General features: G+C 47.5%; 1 protein-coding gene and 1 long non-coding RNA gene across 2 annotated transcripts in view; both read right to left on the bottom strand.

Moving 5' to 3' along the window:
• Positions 1 to 610: 610 nt before the first annotated feature.
• On the bottom strand, positions 611 to 5,403 carry LOC148049218 (uncharacterized). The gene is made up of 3 exons (XR_015695393.1): positions 5,337 to 5,403; positions 4,952 to 5,077; positions 611 to 684 (listed from the first exon to the last, which is right to left on the bottom strand). It is a non-coding gene; the product is annotated as an uncharacterized LOC148049218 (long non-coding RNA).
• Positions 5,404 to 14,261: 8,858 nt separating this feature from the next.
• DSG2 (desmoglein 2) overlaps positions 14,262 to 17,430 on the bottom strand; it is a 36,618-nt gene continuing 33,449 nt past the window's right edge. The window contains exon 15 of the mRNA XM_087707131.1: positions 14,262 to 17,279. Within this exon, the coding sequence (XP_087563257.1) occupies positions 16,314 to 17,279 (966 nt within the window). The 3' untranslated portion in view covers positions 14,262 to 16,313. The remainder of the gene's footprint in view (positions 17,280 to 17,430) is intronic.

The following is a 17,430-nucleotide window of genomic DNA, read 5'->3' on the forward strand; positions in this document are numbered from 1 at the left end:
TCGTTTTTCCTGTCTAAGAACTTCACTCTTCTCACCACTAAACTTGTTCCATAGGACCCAATGCCTTCTGGATCTTGAGCCTATCTTGATGTATTGAATGGATCTGTGCTCACCTTCTGGCTATTGTTAACTCCAAACCTTTATTTCTTCCTCTAATCATCTAGTTTCTAGGAATGTGACAAAAACCATGACTGAAAAAAACCCCACAAGGGCAATTCTCAAACAAGCAATCCTTTCACATTCATCAGAAATAAACATTCTGTAACTGTCCAAGGGACGCGGTGGCTCAGTGGCTAAGACGCTGAGCTTGTCGATTAGAAAGGTCAGCAGTTTGGTGGTTTGAATCCCTAGCGCCACGTAACGGAGTGTGTTAAATATTGTTGAATTGTTCTGACTGTCAGTAACATCCTCTGAGCTCTCTGATTGGCTGAGAGCTCCAGAGGGTGTTGCCGACACACTGTTATTGTTGATTGGCCGAGGGACTGACGTCAGCAGTTGCTGTCGCGTCCCCGGCCTGTGATTGGTTAAACTAGAATATAAATACCTTGGCGGGAGTTTCCCGTCCCTTGAATCGCCTTCAACCGAATAAAGAGTTCTTCTTGTTTGAAACCCTGGCTGTGCGTTGTCCCTCCGTCAATACTTAAAACTGGCGACGAAGGTGGGATTCGGCGATTCCACGCAAGCCTAGGTTTAAAGACAGAGAGTTTATTCCAGCTAGCTGCTGTAAGTCGCTGTCCGCGCCAGCACCGAACGCTGAGGAAAATTTTTCCTGTCACGACTTCAGTCCATCCGCTCCTCACAGTCAGTTGAGCCAGTATGAATTCATTGCCGCCTTTCGCTCCTTTCGGCTCCGCCGGCGAATCCTGGGAAGGATTCATGGAGCGCTTTGAAACATATCTAATCGCAACTAAAAATCAGGCTCAAACGGATGAGGAGAAGTGCAGCTTTTTCTTATCATGCTGCGAACCCTCAATGTTTGCCTCAGCCAGAGCCATGGCTGCTCCCAGACCCGCATACAAATTGGGCTGGGACAACTTGATGGCCAAGTTAAAGGGGCACTATGCCCCAACGCCATCCAAGATTGCCCGCAGTTTCGCATTCAGAAGGCGGGTACAGAAGCCGGGGGAGACGATCAGTCAATTTTTGGAAGCCCTGCGCACTGTGGCGGCCCAGTGCGATTTTTCGAACTTAGAAGAAAACCTAGTCGAGCAGTTTGTGTGTGGTGTGCGGGATGTACACTTAAGAAGCCGCATGTTCCGCCACCATGACATTACGCTGCTCCAAGCAGTCGAGATCGCAAGAGCAGCTGAGCTCTCGGAGCAATCGACCGCCGATCTGGAGCGGCTACAGCTGTCAACTAACCCGGCACCGGCCTCACAAGTGCATGACATTGACTATGATGATATAATCCCTTGTGAGGACCGGGAGCCAGACAACATCGATCAAGTCCGCGCACAACCACGGCGGAAGCCACCTGCTCAATCCACAGCCGCACCGCAAAACGCCAGGGTGCCTTGCCTTAGCTGCGGAGGCCGCCACGACCGCCAAACGTGCCAATTCAAGAATGCGATCTGCCGCCGCTGTCAGAGGCAGGGGCACCTCGCCCAAGTGTGCCGAGCCTCCTTGCCGGCCCCTGCCTTCTTCCAAACTTCTGAGAGGACCAAGCAGCAACAGCGCCGCCAGCAGAGACCAGCTCGCAGAGGAGATGACTGCCACACTGTTTCCGAGCCGCAGGAAGTGGAAACCTCCATCAACCAGGCCTCCTCAGGCAACCGCAAAATCACGGCCAATGTCCACCTGGCAGGTCAGCCTTGCCAGATGGAGGTGGACTCGGGTTCCTCCCGATCGTTATTATCTTGGGACATGTTCTCAACCCTCTGCCCTACAGTTCCCCAAAATAAGTTAGCCCCATCCCGGGTACTCTTAAGGGACTACCAAGGGAAGTTGATCCCTGTTCTGGGATCCTTTCCTATCCCTGTTAGATATGGCAATTTCAAGGGAGAGCTGCCAATCATAATTGTAAAACACAATTTACCGGCTCTTCTTGGCCTTGACTGGTTTAAGACACTGGGACTGTCCATCGGGGGGGTCCACCAAGTTAAAACTGCGACAATAGAGGACGTCCTGCAGGAGTTCTCTGATGTGTTTGATGGACAGCTAGGGTGTTATAAGGGAACCCCCATCTCCCTTAGCTTAGATCCTCAGATTGCTCCTATTAGGCTGAAAGCCCGCAGGGTGCCTTTTGCCTTAAGGGCCAAAGTTGACGCCGAACTGGACAAATTATTGGCGCAGGGTGTCATCGAGCCAGTCGATCATGCTCCATGGGAGACTCCCATAGTTCTTCCGGTCAAGCCGGATGGCTCGGTGAGAATCTGCGCCGACTACAAGTCGACGATCAACTTGGCCCTTCAGGCAAACCCCTATCCAGTCCCTGTTGTGCAACACCTGCTCCATTCCCTGGGGCAGGGTTGCATATTTGCCAAACTGGATATGGCGCAAGCCTATCAACAGCTCCCGGTGGATGACGATGCGGCGGCTGCCCAGACCATCGTCACTCATCGTGGGGCTTTTCGTTGTCGCCGCCTGCAATTCGGCGTATCCGTGGCCCCGGGGATCTTCCAAAGTCTCATGGAGCGCCTGCTCCATGGACTTCCGGGGGTAGTGCCATATTTCGATGACGTTCTGATCGCTGCTACAAGCCGCTCAGAACTCATCGAAGTATTAAGGAAGGTCCTCTGTCGTTTCAGGGGCGCGGGATTAAAATTAAAGAGCAGCAAATGCTCATTTGCTGTCCCTAGGGTAGAATTCTTGGGCTTCTTAATAGATGCCCAAGGCATTCACCCTACACCTTCTAAGATTGCCGCCATTAGGAACGCCCCTGCTCCCACCTCCAGGGCGGAGCTACAGGCGTTCCTAGGGCTGCTCAATTTTTACGCCCCCTTTATTCCTCACAAGGCGTCACTAGCCGAGCCGCTGCATCGGTTGCTCGACCGATCCGCGGCCTGGCGCTGGGGAAGCCGCGAAGCGCATGCGTTCGCGGCTGTCAAAGAGACGCTGACGTCATCGGCAGTCCTCATTCAATATCATGATGGGTTGCCTCTGACGTTGGCGTGTGACGCCTCCCCATTTGGAGTAGGGGCTGTCCTGAGCCATATCCTCCCTAATGGCTCAGAAGCCCCTGTGGCCTTTTATTCTCGGACACTCTCCTCGGCGGAGCGCAATTACAGCCAGATCGACAAGGAGGCTCTGGCTGCAGTGTCCGGGATTAAGAGGTTCCACGATTACCTCTACGGTCGGCACTTTACCCTTGTCACCGACCATAAGCCACTCCTTGGGCTTTTGGCGGGGGACAAGCCGACCCCCTCCATTTTATCCCCCCGCATGACTCGCTGGACGGAGTTCCTCGCAGCGTATTCGTATACGTTGCTGTACCGTCCAGGCAAACAGCTAGGGCATGCAGATGCCCTCAGCCGTTGCCCACTCCCGGAGACGGACACCGCCCCAGTGCCCTCTCTCTCAGTCCTTTCCATTGCCGCCTCCGGGTTCCCACTCTCTGCCGCGGACGTGGCAGCCCACACGAAGGCCGATCCGATCTTGTCCCAGGTCTCTTCCTGGGTTCTAAGGGGATGGCCAGCAGACAAAGTGGCAGAGGGCTTCCAGCCCTTTAAAAATCGCCAGGCTGAGATCTCCCTCCACGGGGGTTGTCTCATCTGGGGGGATCGGGTGCTGATCCCCACCGCACTCCGGCCACTGGTTTTGGATCTGCTCCACAAGGACCACCCGGGCATAGCACGAATGAAGGCATTGGCCCGTAGCTATGTCTGGTGGCCCTTGCTGGACACAGAAATAGCGGCCCATGTGGGCCGCTGCACGACCTGTCAATTATCCAGGCCCAACCCCCCAGCCGGGCCTGCTCGTGAGTGGGAGGCTCCGAGAGGCCCATGGTCTCGCCTCCACATCGATTTCGCCGGTCCCTTCCACGGCCAAAACTTCCTGGTAGTGGTGGACGCCTACTCTCGATGGGTGGAGCTAGTCCTCATGGGCTCCACCACAGCCGAGAGTACGGTCAGGGCCCTGCGAACGATGTTCGCAACCCACGGGTTGCCGGACGTGGTGGTCTCGGACAATGGGCCACAGTTCACGTCCACCACCTTCCAGGAGTTCTTGGCCGAGCAAGGGATCCGGCATGCGCCCATAGCCCCGTACCACCCGGCCAGCAATGGCCGGGCGGAACGGGCGGTCCGCTCAGCTAAGGAGGCACTGAGCCGCATGGACCGGGGCGACTGGCAGGCGAGGGTGGCGGCTTACCTGCTAAGCCAACATTCCACCCCCTGCCCAACTACCAACAAAAGCCCCGCGGAGCTCTTGATGGGCAGGCGCCTGCGGACTCCCCTGGATAGGCTTCACCCGCTCTATTCAGGGGATCAGCCGAGCAATCTGGGGGTCCTCCCTCCCCGGTCCTTTAAGCTAGGGGATCCAGTGTGGGCTCGGTCGTTTACGGGGGAACCAAAATGGGTGCCGGGTGCTATCGTTGCCCTGACTGGCCCATGTTCTTTCAGGGTCCAGTTGGCAGATGGAACCCAATGGAGACGCCACCTGGATCAATTGAGGAGGCGTCTCCCGTCGCAGGCTGGTGGCCGCGAACCCCTGAGGGACAACACCGCAGCCCCGGGGTTGCAATGTGAAGCCTTCGCCACTCCAGGCCTCAACCTGCACCAAGCACAAAACCCTCAATCCGAGAAACCACATCCAAGGGCCTTTGCCACACCAGGCCCCCTCCTGTTTCAACAACAGCGTCCTCAATCCGGCAGTCCGCAACCGGGGGCCTTCGCCACACCAGGCCCTGCTTACCCAAGCGCCGCCCAAAGGGACGCCAATCCAACAACTCAAGCCGAGGACGCACAGAGAATTCCCCCCACGACAAGTGACGCGCCCCCACGGCTACACTTACCGTTGCAGTTGAGCCCGCCTTCTGGGCCTTCCCGAAAGGGCGTGCCTCGGAGCTACACTCCCTTCGGGGAGGAGCTACCACGAGGAGGTCCTCCTCCGCCGACGACTTCTCCTGCAATGAGAAGATCTGGGCGGGTCCGGCGCCGCCCAGCATATCTTAAGGACTACGCATGCTCTGTTTCGGGCATGCGCAGAACTGGGGGAAAGGGGTGTTAAATATTGTTGAATTGTTCTGACTGTCAGTAACATCCTCTGAGCTCTCTGATTGGCTGAGAGCTCCAGAGGGTGTTGCCGACACACTGTTATTGTTGATTGGCCGAGGGACTGACGTCAGCAGTTGCTGTCGCGTCCCCGGCCTGTGATTGGTTAAACTAGAATATAAATACCTTGGCGGGAGTTTCCCGTCCCTTGAATCGCCTTCAACCGAATAAAGAGTTCTTCTTGTTTGAAACCCTGGCTGTGCGTTGTCCCTCCGTCAATACTTAAAAGAGTGAGCGCCCGTTACTTGTCTCAGCTTCTGCCAATCTAGCAGTTCAAAAGCATGTAAAAATGCAAGTAGAAAAATAGGGACCACTTTGGTGGGAAGGTAACTGTCAGCCTCTGGTTTGCTGCTGCTTCGGCTGCCATTGAAACAGGGAGGGGGGGCTGGTATTTGGGAGGGGAATCATGATGTGCTGGAGGAAGATTCTAGACGCTGACCTGACCATCTTACTGCGCATGTGGAGGAAGGGAGTTTCCTGCCAAAATTAACTGTCCAGCTTTCCATCCTGGTGATGACTTTTGAAGTTATCTCCCACCTGACAGTTGGGTGCATTATAATTGGACTATGGACTGTGGTGCCAAGGGGAGGGGATTGAATTATACATGATATTATTCGCTTTCGCGCCTAATTAACCATATTCAGCTTAGCTTTGCTACTGTTCGTTTATAATTAGTAAAAGTACACTTAATTTCAAACAAATGGAGTTGAGTGGTTTCTTTCCTGATTACTAAATGAAGTCGCAGCTGACAATAAGCTGAATCTCAATCGCACCCATCCCGGAGCTAACAACTACCGAGGGGGGTGCCCTCACAAGAAGAAAATAAATGTCTTTACATGAAAGCGACCAGGAGGAAGAAGTGGGGGCAGCGGCAGGACCATCTCTAACAGAAAGATTGGCTGAACTGAGAGTGGAAGAACCTGCCGTCCGTCCCAGATGGACTTGGGGTGTGGTACAGAAAGAGGAACCTGAGGAATTACAAGCTGGAGTCACGAGAAGGAGGCCAAAGAAAAAACCAGCGGCTGATTGGAGTGGCACTGGAGAAGAAGACTACAAGATCTCCCACGAGGTTCCTTGAAGAAGCATGGACTGAACGTCGAATTCGAGAGAGAGCAGTGGAAAGAGAGCCGACAGAGGAGTTGGAGAAAAGGTACTCAATGCATAGCTTAAGGGAAAGTGGAGGGGCCGAGGGGGGTTGTGTGCAAGAAAACCCAGAACCAGCCTCCCCCCCTGTGGCTAGAGACATTCAAAGAGCGGGGGGGGGGGAGGTGACGCTGGATGGCAAAGGTTCCACCCTTAAGCGTAAAATATGATGGAGACCCCAAAAGCCTTGGATTGTTTATAATTCAGGTCTGGAATTATATGGAAATATATGGACCTGAATTAGAGACAGATGCAACTAAAGTAAGAATGGTGTTAATGGCCTTGGAGAAGAAAGCAGCCGAATGGATGGTCGGGCTACATAAATGTAATTCCCCTCTCCTGAGGAATTTTGATGAATTTATGGCAGCCATGAGAAGAAGGTTCGATGACCCTTTGACTGAGCATCGCGCTCGGCTGAAATTTACGGCTCTTAAACAGGGAAAGAAAACTGTGCCGGATTATGTGCAAGAATTTCAGGAATTATCAGCCTATATGAGGGGGTGGTTGGAAGAGGCCTTGCTGGATCAGTTCGCTGATGGCTTGGATAAGGATGTTTACCAGCAATGCATAAACAGACACCTTCCCCGTCGTTTAGCAGTTTGGTATGAAAACGCTGCAGACGTGGAATTGGATTTAGCCAGGCTTCATTGCATGAGAGAGGGAGATGTTGAGAAATCCCCCCCAGCACTTCCTAAACCCCCACCCCCACCCCAGGAGTGAGGGCAGGGGAGGTTTTGCAGGCAAAGCCAAGCCTTTCACTTGTTTCTGCTGTGGAAAGGGGCATCGTGCTGTGTATTGCCGCGTCAAATTGGCTCAACCCGCTCCACCCCCCGGAGGGAGGGGAAACCGGAGAGAACTCCAAGCAAGATGAGGGAAGCTGCTTTTGCTGCTGAGAATGTTTCCCGACGCTTCAAGCCAGAGGAGGAGGGAGGCGTAAGCCCCAGCTCGTCTGACGAATCTGATGATGAAAATTCTCATCGCTGGATAAGTTCCCGAGCTGACCCTATGCTTATCCCAATTGACCTTAGGGTGCCCTCTTCTGGTGCAACAGAGAAACTTTTAGCTCTGTTAGATTCTGGGTGTTCCCGATGCATGGTAAGCCCTGAAATGGTGGAGAAACTGGGCTTGAAATTGAGGACTTTGAAAATCCCTATTGTTTTTTGCCAAATTGATGGTTCTATTGCGGGAGGTGGCCCTGCTCATTTTTCCACAGAACCCATAGAAATGAGGATGGGTACCCACCAGGAATTAACAACTTTTATTGTGGCGCCTGGGATGGACCGGCCCCTTATTTTGGGACTCCCCTGGCTCCGTAGATGGAACCCACGCATTAACTGGAGAGAGGGTTGGTTATGTATTTGAACAACCACACCCCCTGAGGAGAAAGTTGAAACTCCAGACTCTGATACTAATACCCCCACATTGGCAGCCATGGGGCAGGAGAGAATTGAGAGGGAGGAAAGAATTCCAAAGGAATATTGGGACCTCAGGGATGTTTTTAGTGAGAAATCTTCTGATAAATTACCCCCCACAGACTCACAGACTGCACCATTGATATTTTACCTGGAGTAAAGCTTCCAAAGCCCCAGATATATTCAATGTCCCCTAGAGAAATGGAGGAAATGAGGAAATTCATTGATAAGAACTTGGAAAGGGGTTTCATTGAGCCAGCAAGACCCAAGGCAGCAGCTCCCATATTGTTCAGAGAAAAGAAAGATGGCTCCCTCAGATTACGTGTGAACTTCAAAAATTTGAACGCAATCTCAGCTCAGAACCTCTACCCATTGCCACTGATGAAGGAAATGCTGGCCCAACTGGGGAGGGGCCATATTTTCACTAAGTTGGACTTGAGAGAAGCGTATTATAGAGTCAGAATTAAAGAGGGGGACGAATGGAAAACTGCTTTCAACTGTCCCCTTGGTTGTTTCCAATTTCGTGTAATGCCGATTGGCCTACAGGGGCGCCAGCAGTTTTCATGCAGCTGATTAATGAGGTTTTACGTGACCATCTTTACAAAGGCGTTATCGTCTATTTAGATGATATCCTTATTAACACGGAAACACGTGAAGAACACGTGAATCTGGTTCATACAGTGCTGAAGAAACTCCGGGCAGCTAAACTCTATGCCAAATTATCCAAGTGTGAGCTCCATCAGGAGAAGGTTGATTACCTGGGCTATCGCATCTCCCACAAGGGTATTGAAATGGACCCTGCTAAGGTCAAGGCGGTCACCGAGTGGGAGGCCCCTTGTACAAGCAAGCAATTGCAGAAGTTTTTGGATTTTGCTAATTTCTAACGTCAATTTATTCCCTCCTTTGCTAAGATAGCTCTCCCAATAACTAACCTCCTTAAGTCTAAAGGTGGGGCGAAACCCAAACCTAGCAAGCCTCTAGATTGGACTATGGACTGGCAAGCTGCTTTCGAGAAGTTAAAGCGGCTTTTTGCAGAAGAACCAGTCCTCAAACACCCGGACATGGACGCACCTTTTGTGGTCCAAGCTGACGCCAGTGACGTGGCTGTGGGAGCTGTATTACTTCAAGCTAATAGCCAAGGAAAATTACAACCCTGCGCTTACACCTCTCGCAAACTAACCGACACGGAGAGACGTTGGGCCATTTGGGAGAAAGAAGCTTTTGCTGTTTGCTGGGCTTTGGCCACATGGCGCCATTTTCTGGAGGGCGCCAAACACCCTTTCGAGGTATGGACTGACCATAAAAATTTGGAAGCTTTGAGAACACCCAGAAAACTTTCTCCTAAGCAGATGCGCTGGGCTCAGCATTTCAATAGATTTAATTTTACCTTGAAATACATTCCAGGTGGGAAATTTTTTATGGCTGATGCTTTATCCAGGCTTCCCCAATACAACTGTTCTAAGCTCAGTGTGGTCCAGCCTGTCATTCCTGCGACAAGCCTCGCTGCTCCTGTTGTTACTAGAAGTCAAGCAACTTCTAAGGTAGAGGTCACTCAGGACTTTCTTTCTAACCTAAAAAAGGCCCTTACTGGAGATGACTGGTTCCGACAGCACATGAATGAATGCAGTATGAGAGATGAGTTGCCTTGGATTGGGACGAAGTTATACGTTCCTGCGTCCCTTAGAACCATTGTTCTTCAACGGGTGCATGACTCCCGGATGGCAGGGCATTTTGGATTCGTCAAGACTCTCCACCTCGTCAAGCGGCAATTTTGGTCGCCCTCTTTGAAAAAGGACATTGAGAAATATGTTGCCAGTTGTCCCATTTGTGCTGCTGCTAAACGCCCTCTGGGTAAGTCCCAGGGGTTACTCCAGGCGGTGGCTCGCCCAGTGGCCCCATGGAAGGAGATCTCCATGGATTTCATTGTCGAACTTCCTGAGAGTCAGGGACACACTGTTATCTGGGTTGTTACCGACTTGTTCTCCAAACAAGTCCATTTCATCCCTTGCTCCAAGATTCCCTCTGCTAAATCTCTTGCTAAGATGTTCATCTCCCATATTTACTGCTTGCATGGGGTGCCCGACCGCATCATTTCGGACAGGGGTGTTCAGTTCACCTCCCTCTTCTGGAAAGAGTTTCTGAAGCGGATTGGCTCTGCCCAGGGGTTAAGCTCCTCCCACCACACTCAGACTAATGGGGCTTGTGAGAGGATTAATTCTGTACTAGAACAATATTTACGTTGTTTCATCAACTACCAACAGGATGATTGGGTGGATTTGTTGCCTCATGCTGAGGTAGCTTACAATAATTCCGTTCACAGCAGCACTGGTTTTACCACTTTTCATGTGGTGTACGGCCAGGATTCCTGAGATTCCTCGCAAGCAACCGCAAGTGTCGTCGTTGTCCAAGTGGAGTGATCGCCTTCTGGACATTTGGCCTTTGGCTCTCCAAACACTGGATGCTGCGCACCGCGCTCATAAGAAACAGGCTGATAAAAAACGGACTAAACCCTATGAGTACAAAGTTGGTGATCAAGTTTATTTGTCTACTAGATTTCTTCAAACACCCCAAAAGTCGAAGAAATTGGGGCCCAAATATGTTGGCCCGTTTCCCATTGTCAAGATCATCAACCCTGTTTCTGTCCGGCTCCAGTTGCCTAAGCATCTCTTTACCCTGTTTTTCATGTTAACCTCCTGAAGCCTGTCTGCACTTCTTCTTTTAGACCACCTCTCCCTCCTCCACCCGCTCCGCTTTTGATTGAGGGTGAGCAACATTTCGAAATCCGTGAAACTTTGGACTCTCGTAGACCAGTGTTTTTCAATCTTTTTTGTGCAAAGGCACACTTTTTTCATGAAAAAAATCACGAGGCACACCATCATTAGAAAATGTTTAAAAAAATTAACTCTGTGCCTATATTGACTATATATAACACAAGGTGTTATATAGCAAATCAGATACTAAGGCCTAATGCCACAGAGGGGAGAGAAATTCATAAGTTTTAAAGATTTCCTGCACTGCTTCAAACATATACACTTAATACCAATGAATCCACAGCTATTATTTGATACAAGAAGATGGGTATGGAGAACGGAAAGAAATTTAAATTAATAAAAAAAGATGCCACTGAAATCATCTGTTTTAAATTATAATCCCTCTTCCTGACAGTGGATCAATAAAAAAAGATTATGCCCAATTCAAACTGAAAAAATACATTTAGCTCAAAAAAATAAGATCACCATGGTGATGAAAGAACATGGCAAGTATCCCTAGGAATTATCTATCTCCATTTTTTATCAAAGGGCTACCAGCGGCTGTGTGCGTGTACGTTACTCCACGTTATAAAGCTGTATAAAACCCCATCCAATAGGCAAATAAGGAAATACCTGTTGCTCTGGTCTTTAATGCAATTCTTGCTTAAGGCAGAGCCCTCCTCCCGCCCCAAAAGACGAGGCAAGCCACGTTGAAGCAAACAGCCTCCGCCACAATTTTTTTTAAAAAAAAAACCATGCAGTGGCAGAAATGTCAGTTGTAGGAAAGGGGAAGAATGGCTGGAGGGGGAAGGGATTTTATGAATTACCTCTCTCTCTCTCTCTCTCTCTCTCACACACACACACACACACACATATATTCTCCCACGCACAGAGCGGGAAAGGCGGGACCAAAGCCCGTCCGCGAGCGAGGGAGTGCGTGGCGAGCAGCGACGCCAGGCTGCTTCCTCCTCCTCCGCCGCCGCCTTCACTACCCAGCAGACAAAAGCGAGGGCTGGCCGGCGGGGGCTGCTTTCGCCACGGCTGTCAGTCCCGGCGAAGGCCGCGCATTGCTTAGCCGCCGGACCCGCTCCTAGCCCTTCTGGAGAGCGTGGCGCGTTTGCGGGAAGGAAGCCCACCCTGGGTCAGAGAAGGTGACGACATGCATCCCTCCCTGACACTAACACGCGCAACGTGCACATTCCCTCTCTCTCAATTTCTCTTGGCTTGCAGCTGCAGCTGCTCTCAGGCAGGATCAGCCCAGAGCCTGCAATGACAAGCCCCACCCTGAAGTTGGAACAATGCACCAGCCTTGTGCGGCTCCCTCTTCCTCGGGCTCGTCGTCCCCTGGAGAAAATAGGATCGCGCACGTGTGCAACGGCCACGGGGCTTGCCCTAGCTCTGGTTCGGGTAAAAGGGACGAAGTGCTTTTCCTCGACTTTTAGTTTCGCCACGGCAGCGGGAGATTAAGCGAATTCGCCCCGAAGGCTCCCAAGACAACAGAGGCCGAGTTCAGAAAGCGCATTTTAAAAACGATTTGGGGGGGGGGGTGAAATCGTACCGCGCACCTCTCATTTGACTTAAGCGTATCGGTTCTCTGCTATCGCGGTTCGGGTGCTGTCCTCCCCCTCCCTTCTCCTTTCATTGTCGCCCTTTCTCCCTTAACGGTTAGAGATGTCAGAGATATCAGAGATGTCCCGAGGCAAAAACACCCGGTGGGTGTTTTTCCCACGGCACACCTTACACTATGTCACGGCACACTAGTGTGCCGCAGCACAGTGGTTGAAAAACACTGTCGTAGACAGCAAAATCGTGTCCAGTACCTGGTGGCTTGGAAGCATTTTCCCCCTTCTCACACTGAATGGGTTAACGGGTCCCATGTTTGAGCACCTCGTTCTACTCTGCTTATCCTGACAAGCCCTGATTTTGGACAATCTCCTAATTTTCCTTTTCTTTTGTTTTTTTTCCCTTCCCTTTTCCCTCTTTAATGTATTGTTATTTGTCTGTTTGTGTTCTTTTCGTTTCTGCAGGTCTGACCACCCTTTTCTGGAGGAGGGCCAGATGTCAGCCTCTGCTTTGCTGCTGCTTTGGCTGCCATTGAAATGGGGAGGGGGGGCCCTGGTATTTGGGAGGGGAATCATGATGTGCTGGAGGAAGATTCTAGACGCAGACCTGACCATCTTACTGCGCATGTGGAGGAAGGGAATTTCCCGCCAAGGTTAACTGTCCAGCATTCCATCCTGGTGATGACTTTTGAAGTTATCGCCCACCTGACAGTTGGGTGCATTATAATTGGACTATGGACTTGGGTGCCAAGGGGAGGGGATTGAATTATACATGATATTATTTACTTTCACGCCTAATTAACCAGATTCAGTTTAGCTTTGCTACTGTTCGTTTATAATTAGTAAAAGTACACTTAATTTCAAACAAATGGAGTTGAGTGGTTTCTTTCCTGATTACTAAGTGAAGTCGCAGCTGACAGTAACAGCGCTCCATGTGCCTTCAGTGTTTAGTCATGCCAGCCACATGACCACGGAGAACTTCTTCGGACAGTGATGGCTCTTTGGCTTTGAAATGGAGATGGCACCGCCCCCTAGAGACAGGAACAACTAGCACATATGTGTGAGGGGAACCTTTATCTTTAACTATCCATTGTATTTACTCCTAACTTTGTACCCCAATTAAAATAGTAGGGTTTAGGTTCAAATAAATATCTATTACATCATATAATTCATGTGAAATTTTCCTGTCCCAGCATCCACTTTGTCATCCTAAATTCATCACTGTGCATTCAACTCCATGTCTCAACCCTTTCATTATTCATTAACCAGGTGTTCAATATAGTTTGTTTCTCATGAAAAAAAGTCTTCTCTCTATAACAGAATGCAAATATATGTGACAAAAACCTGTTTAAGGATACTGTCCTAAACTCATTTATTTGAAGCAAATTTACATTGCTTACTCAATGCCAGTGATCTCCAACCTGTGTGGCTTGGTGGCCTGGCAGGGGAGGAAGAGGAGAACTGGGGCATGTGAATGGCGGGCCAACACGCACATGTACTTGCAACTCTTGCATGAGTAGCAGGCCAGTGCATACACATGCAGAGTAGTGGGCTGTTGTGCACATGCACGTGCCCGCTCACAGAAGTCAAGCTGCGTGCGTGTGCATGCGCATGCTCCAGACAGCCACTTGTGTGGCCCAATTCTGAATAGGCCATGACCTGGGGTTTGGGAACCCCTGCTCTATGCCATTGATTTCTTTTTTTTTTAATTAAAGTTTTTTTAATTTTTAATTTAAAACAAATACAACATCCTTCTTTACATGCTATAGAAAGTGTATCAGTTGGTTACAAATAGACTTTTGCGCATCTCTTCCACAGTCAAGAAACATAGTTCATGTTAGCTCGAGCATTTTAACTCAAATATTCATACATGTCACCATCATCATATATCCATTTTCATTTGACTATAATTATTATTTAAAAAAAAAGATAATGGTAATAATAATTTTTGTTTCTTAAACAATACATGCCCACACCAGTGGGGAAATGCCATTGATCTATGCCATTGATTTCTGAATCACCACCATCTAGCATGTAGGCTATGTTTCAATACAAAACTTTTAGTAGCACCTTACCACTGAAGCTTACCAACTTACAGAGCTTACTAATAATTGGCAAATATTGACAAAAAATTGGATTTAATGTGCATACTAACCCTATGAGTTAAAAGAATTGCAAAGCACATAGTTTTTTTTGTTTTATTTCAAATTCCATTAAAAAATGCCAGCAATATCCAGCCCATTCCTTGACTACAAAACTAGTATTTAAACAGCAAAGTTATTATATAAAATGACAGCTAAGAATCCCGAAATCATTATTCTATTTCAAAATCAAGCAGGTTGCATTCCCATACCAGATGAGAAAAATATGGCAATAACCTTAAGTCCATTGTGGACTACTGAAGTGGCTTAAATTCACTATAATACAGGATCATATACAACAGCCATAGACAAAACCATGGATTTAAGGAAAGAGAAAATGTAAAATAAGCAGATATCTAATTCCTTTTACATGTATGCCTTATTCACTCCCAAAACGTAAACATATGTGTTTATAGTTTCCCCTCATATTATTCAATAGACGTATGTACAAGAATAGCCTATTCAAATATGTTATGGTCATTATTTAGATTAAGCCTTTACAAAGTTTATGAAACAAAAAATATATCTAAGGTACAAAAGTATCAAAGAATTGAATTCTCTCCTTCTCTCAAGACCCAAAAATGTTGGGTACATTTTTTAAAATTTAATCAGTCTCCAGTGGCTTACCATGTTTCTCTGAAAATAAGACCCAACTGGAAAATAAGCGCTAGCATGGTTTTTCAGGATGCTTGTAATATAAGCCCTGCTCCCAAAATAAGCCCCAGTTAAGATCATCAGCCAGACGGACACATTTAGTACTGTATTTCCCTGAAGACCAAACCAGAAAATAAGTCCTAATGCATCTTTTAGAGCAAAAATTAATATAAGACCCGATCTTACTTTCGGGGAAAGACGATGGCTCAACACAGGAACCCATTTCACATGCAAAGAAAGCAAAAGATGATTTCCATATCTTACAAGTGTATTCCACAGGCTGATTCTTATCTAATAAAACCATACTTCCCAAGAGGGAGGGATCAGCAGACTGGAAGAAAACCCTTGGGAATCATCTTTAGGGAATTCCCCCTTTCACAAAACAGACTGGGCCTGTCCAATGGGGTGTGGAATCCCAACAGATTGTTGGACAGAAAAGGCAACTCAGAATGCAGAACCTTATTTTTTTTAAAAAAAGTAAATTTATTTATTTTTTTGAATGCCAGAAATTTTGAGATAACACAAATGTTAATTTTTTTATGTTATGGTTGTATGATATCTGACATCTGGTGAAAAAAACACACTAGATGGAATTCTGCCTTGCGAAATATATTACCTTGTTCAAATACAATATCTGAACAAACCACGCGGATAAACTAATTCATCTCGAAAAGGATATATAAATACAAGAAATAAAACCCTGTTTCATTCAGTTTCTATTAGTAAAGAATTTATAAAAATCTATAGAACTTATTTTTTTAAAAATGAAATGATATCCATTCTTTTAAAGACTTGGAATGCTCCCTATGTATACAATGAATAACACACCAGTTAAAATTGTAGTTTTAAGGCTGTATCCCGACTGTACTAACTGAAGAATAAACCCCACTGATAGCGAATACTGCACTCTTAAAAATACATTTCTGAAGTCAATTTTACTAAATTGAAATATATTCAAATTTGTTGATACACACACACACACACACACACAGTATTGTTGAAACAATAAACCCCATGAATTCATTAAAAAAATCTATTTAGGTTCATGGTGCAAGCCAGTAGAATTTGCTGCATAATGAATACTGAGCTAACTTCAATTGGATTAGCAACCAGACTAAAAATATATTGATTTTGGAGTCATAGAAAAAAATATGTTGCCCTTTCAATAAACAATATTATTTTCTATCTGTGTAAGCTTGGGGAGTTTCTTTCAGGAACTCTTTAACAGAGCTATCTCATGAATAATTTCTCAAAAATAAATCCTGCTTTACACAATTACACAATGAGGAATTGCACCTAGTATATGGTTTTAAAGTTGCACTCTTGTGGATTGTTAAAAAGCAGTTAGGAAAGTGAAACACCATATTCAAGCTCTTGAGAAGGCAATCAATAAATCCTCCCTTGCTAAATAGTATATATGAAGTGATGGGTGGAAATCCACCTATGAGCGTGTATATTGTACAGTACTATATTTTTGTTTGACCGTTGAGGACTTGCTTAAGGTTGAACCTGTGGGAAGCACTTCTTGTGGGCTACTTTGGTTAAAGAATGAGTCAGAAATTAAAATCTGTTCCTGCCTCTCATTGTTAGGAAAAGTGCCTGCTTCAGTTGTGGCCCGCCTAACAGGAGTTGGTGTCACTACTCTCTCTGTTATCATTATATTCTGTTCTTCTGACAGATTGGGGATGCTTACAGAAGCCTTTAAGTCAGAACTAGGGACAAGGACTCGCTCCCTTTCCCTCACAACAATGTATTTTGAATCTGGGAGGTCTGGGAAGACACCAGCCGGCATGTCTAACATGTCATGCAAGCTAGAAGCAGGTGCAAGGACCCTTTCTGTCACTACCACATTCTCCTTAATCTGAGGTTCACGGATGACTGTTGATGGTACCGTCCCATATGATGTTTCTGTCACTACAACATTGCTGCTGCTGCTGCTGCTAATCATGGGGTCTGGGATTCGCTTCACTGGCTGGAGGTTAGACTTAGATGTAACAGTTGACTCAGTTATTGTTTTCTCAGTCATTGTTTCTGAACCAAAACCTTTCACAGGTTCAGATAGGTTGTAGGCAGCCCCTGATGAATAAGTATGTTCGGCATTCACCACATTCTGCTGTTGGGAGTATGGCAGACCGGATCCATTCATTGAACGATTAGTTGTATCTTTCTGGGTATGAGAGCTGAACTGCTCTGTTTTTAGGCCTGTGGGTTTGCCCATACAGATCTCAGCCAGAGTTTTAAATTTGTCTCCCAAGTCATCCAAGAAATGTTCATCAAAGTCACCATCAATAAAGCTACAGCAGCCAACTGAACCATGAGGGGAATCGTGCTCTTCCTCCTGGGAGTAAATGAGTAGGCAATCTTTGGCAAGATGCACTTCATCCTCATCAGCAAAAGCATCAGCTTTCTAAAATATGGAAGAAAAGAATAGTAATGAACACTCACATTTCAGAAGTTACCATTTTTTTAATCTAAAGTGTTTATACCATATTACATTAGAATTACATAATATTTTCATATTACAGAGCTGCTAACATTCATAAGCTGAACACTTTAAC

This window comes from Thamnophis sirtalis, unplaced genomic scaffold, assembly GCF_051295495.1.
Source record: "Thamnophis sirtalis isolate CommonGarterSnake01/CBP01778 unplaced genomic scaffold, rThaSir2_p1.2 scaffold_2, whole genome shotgun sequence".
NCBI classification, from domain to species: domain Eukaryota; kingdom Metazoa; phylum Chordata; class Lepidosauria; order Squamata; family Natricidae; genus Thamnophis; species Thamnophis sirtalis.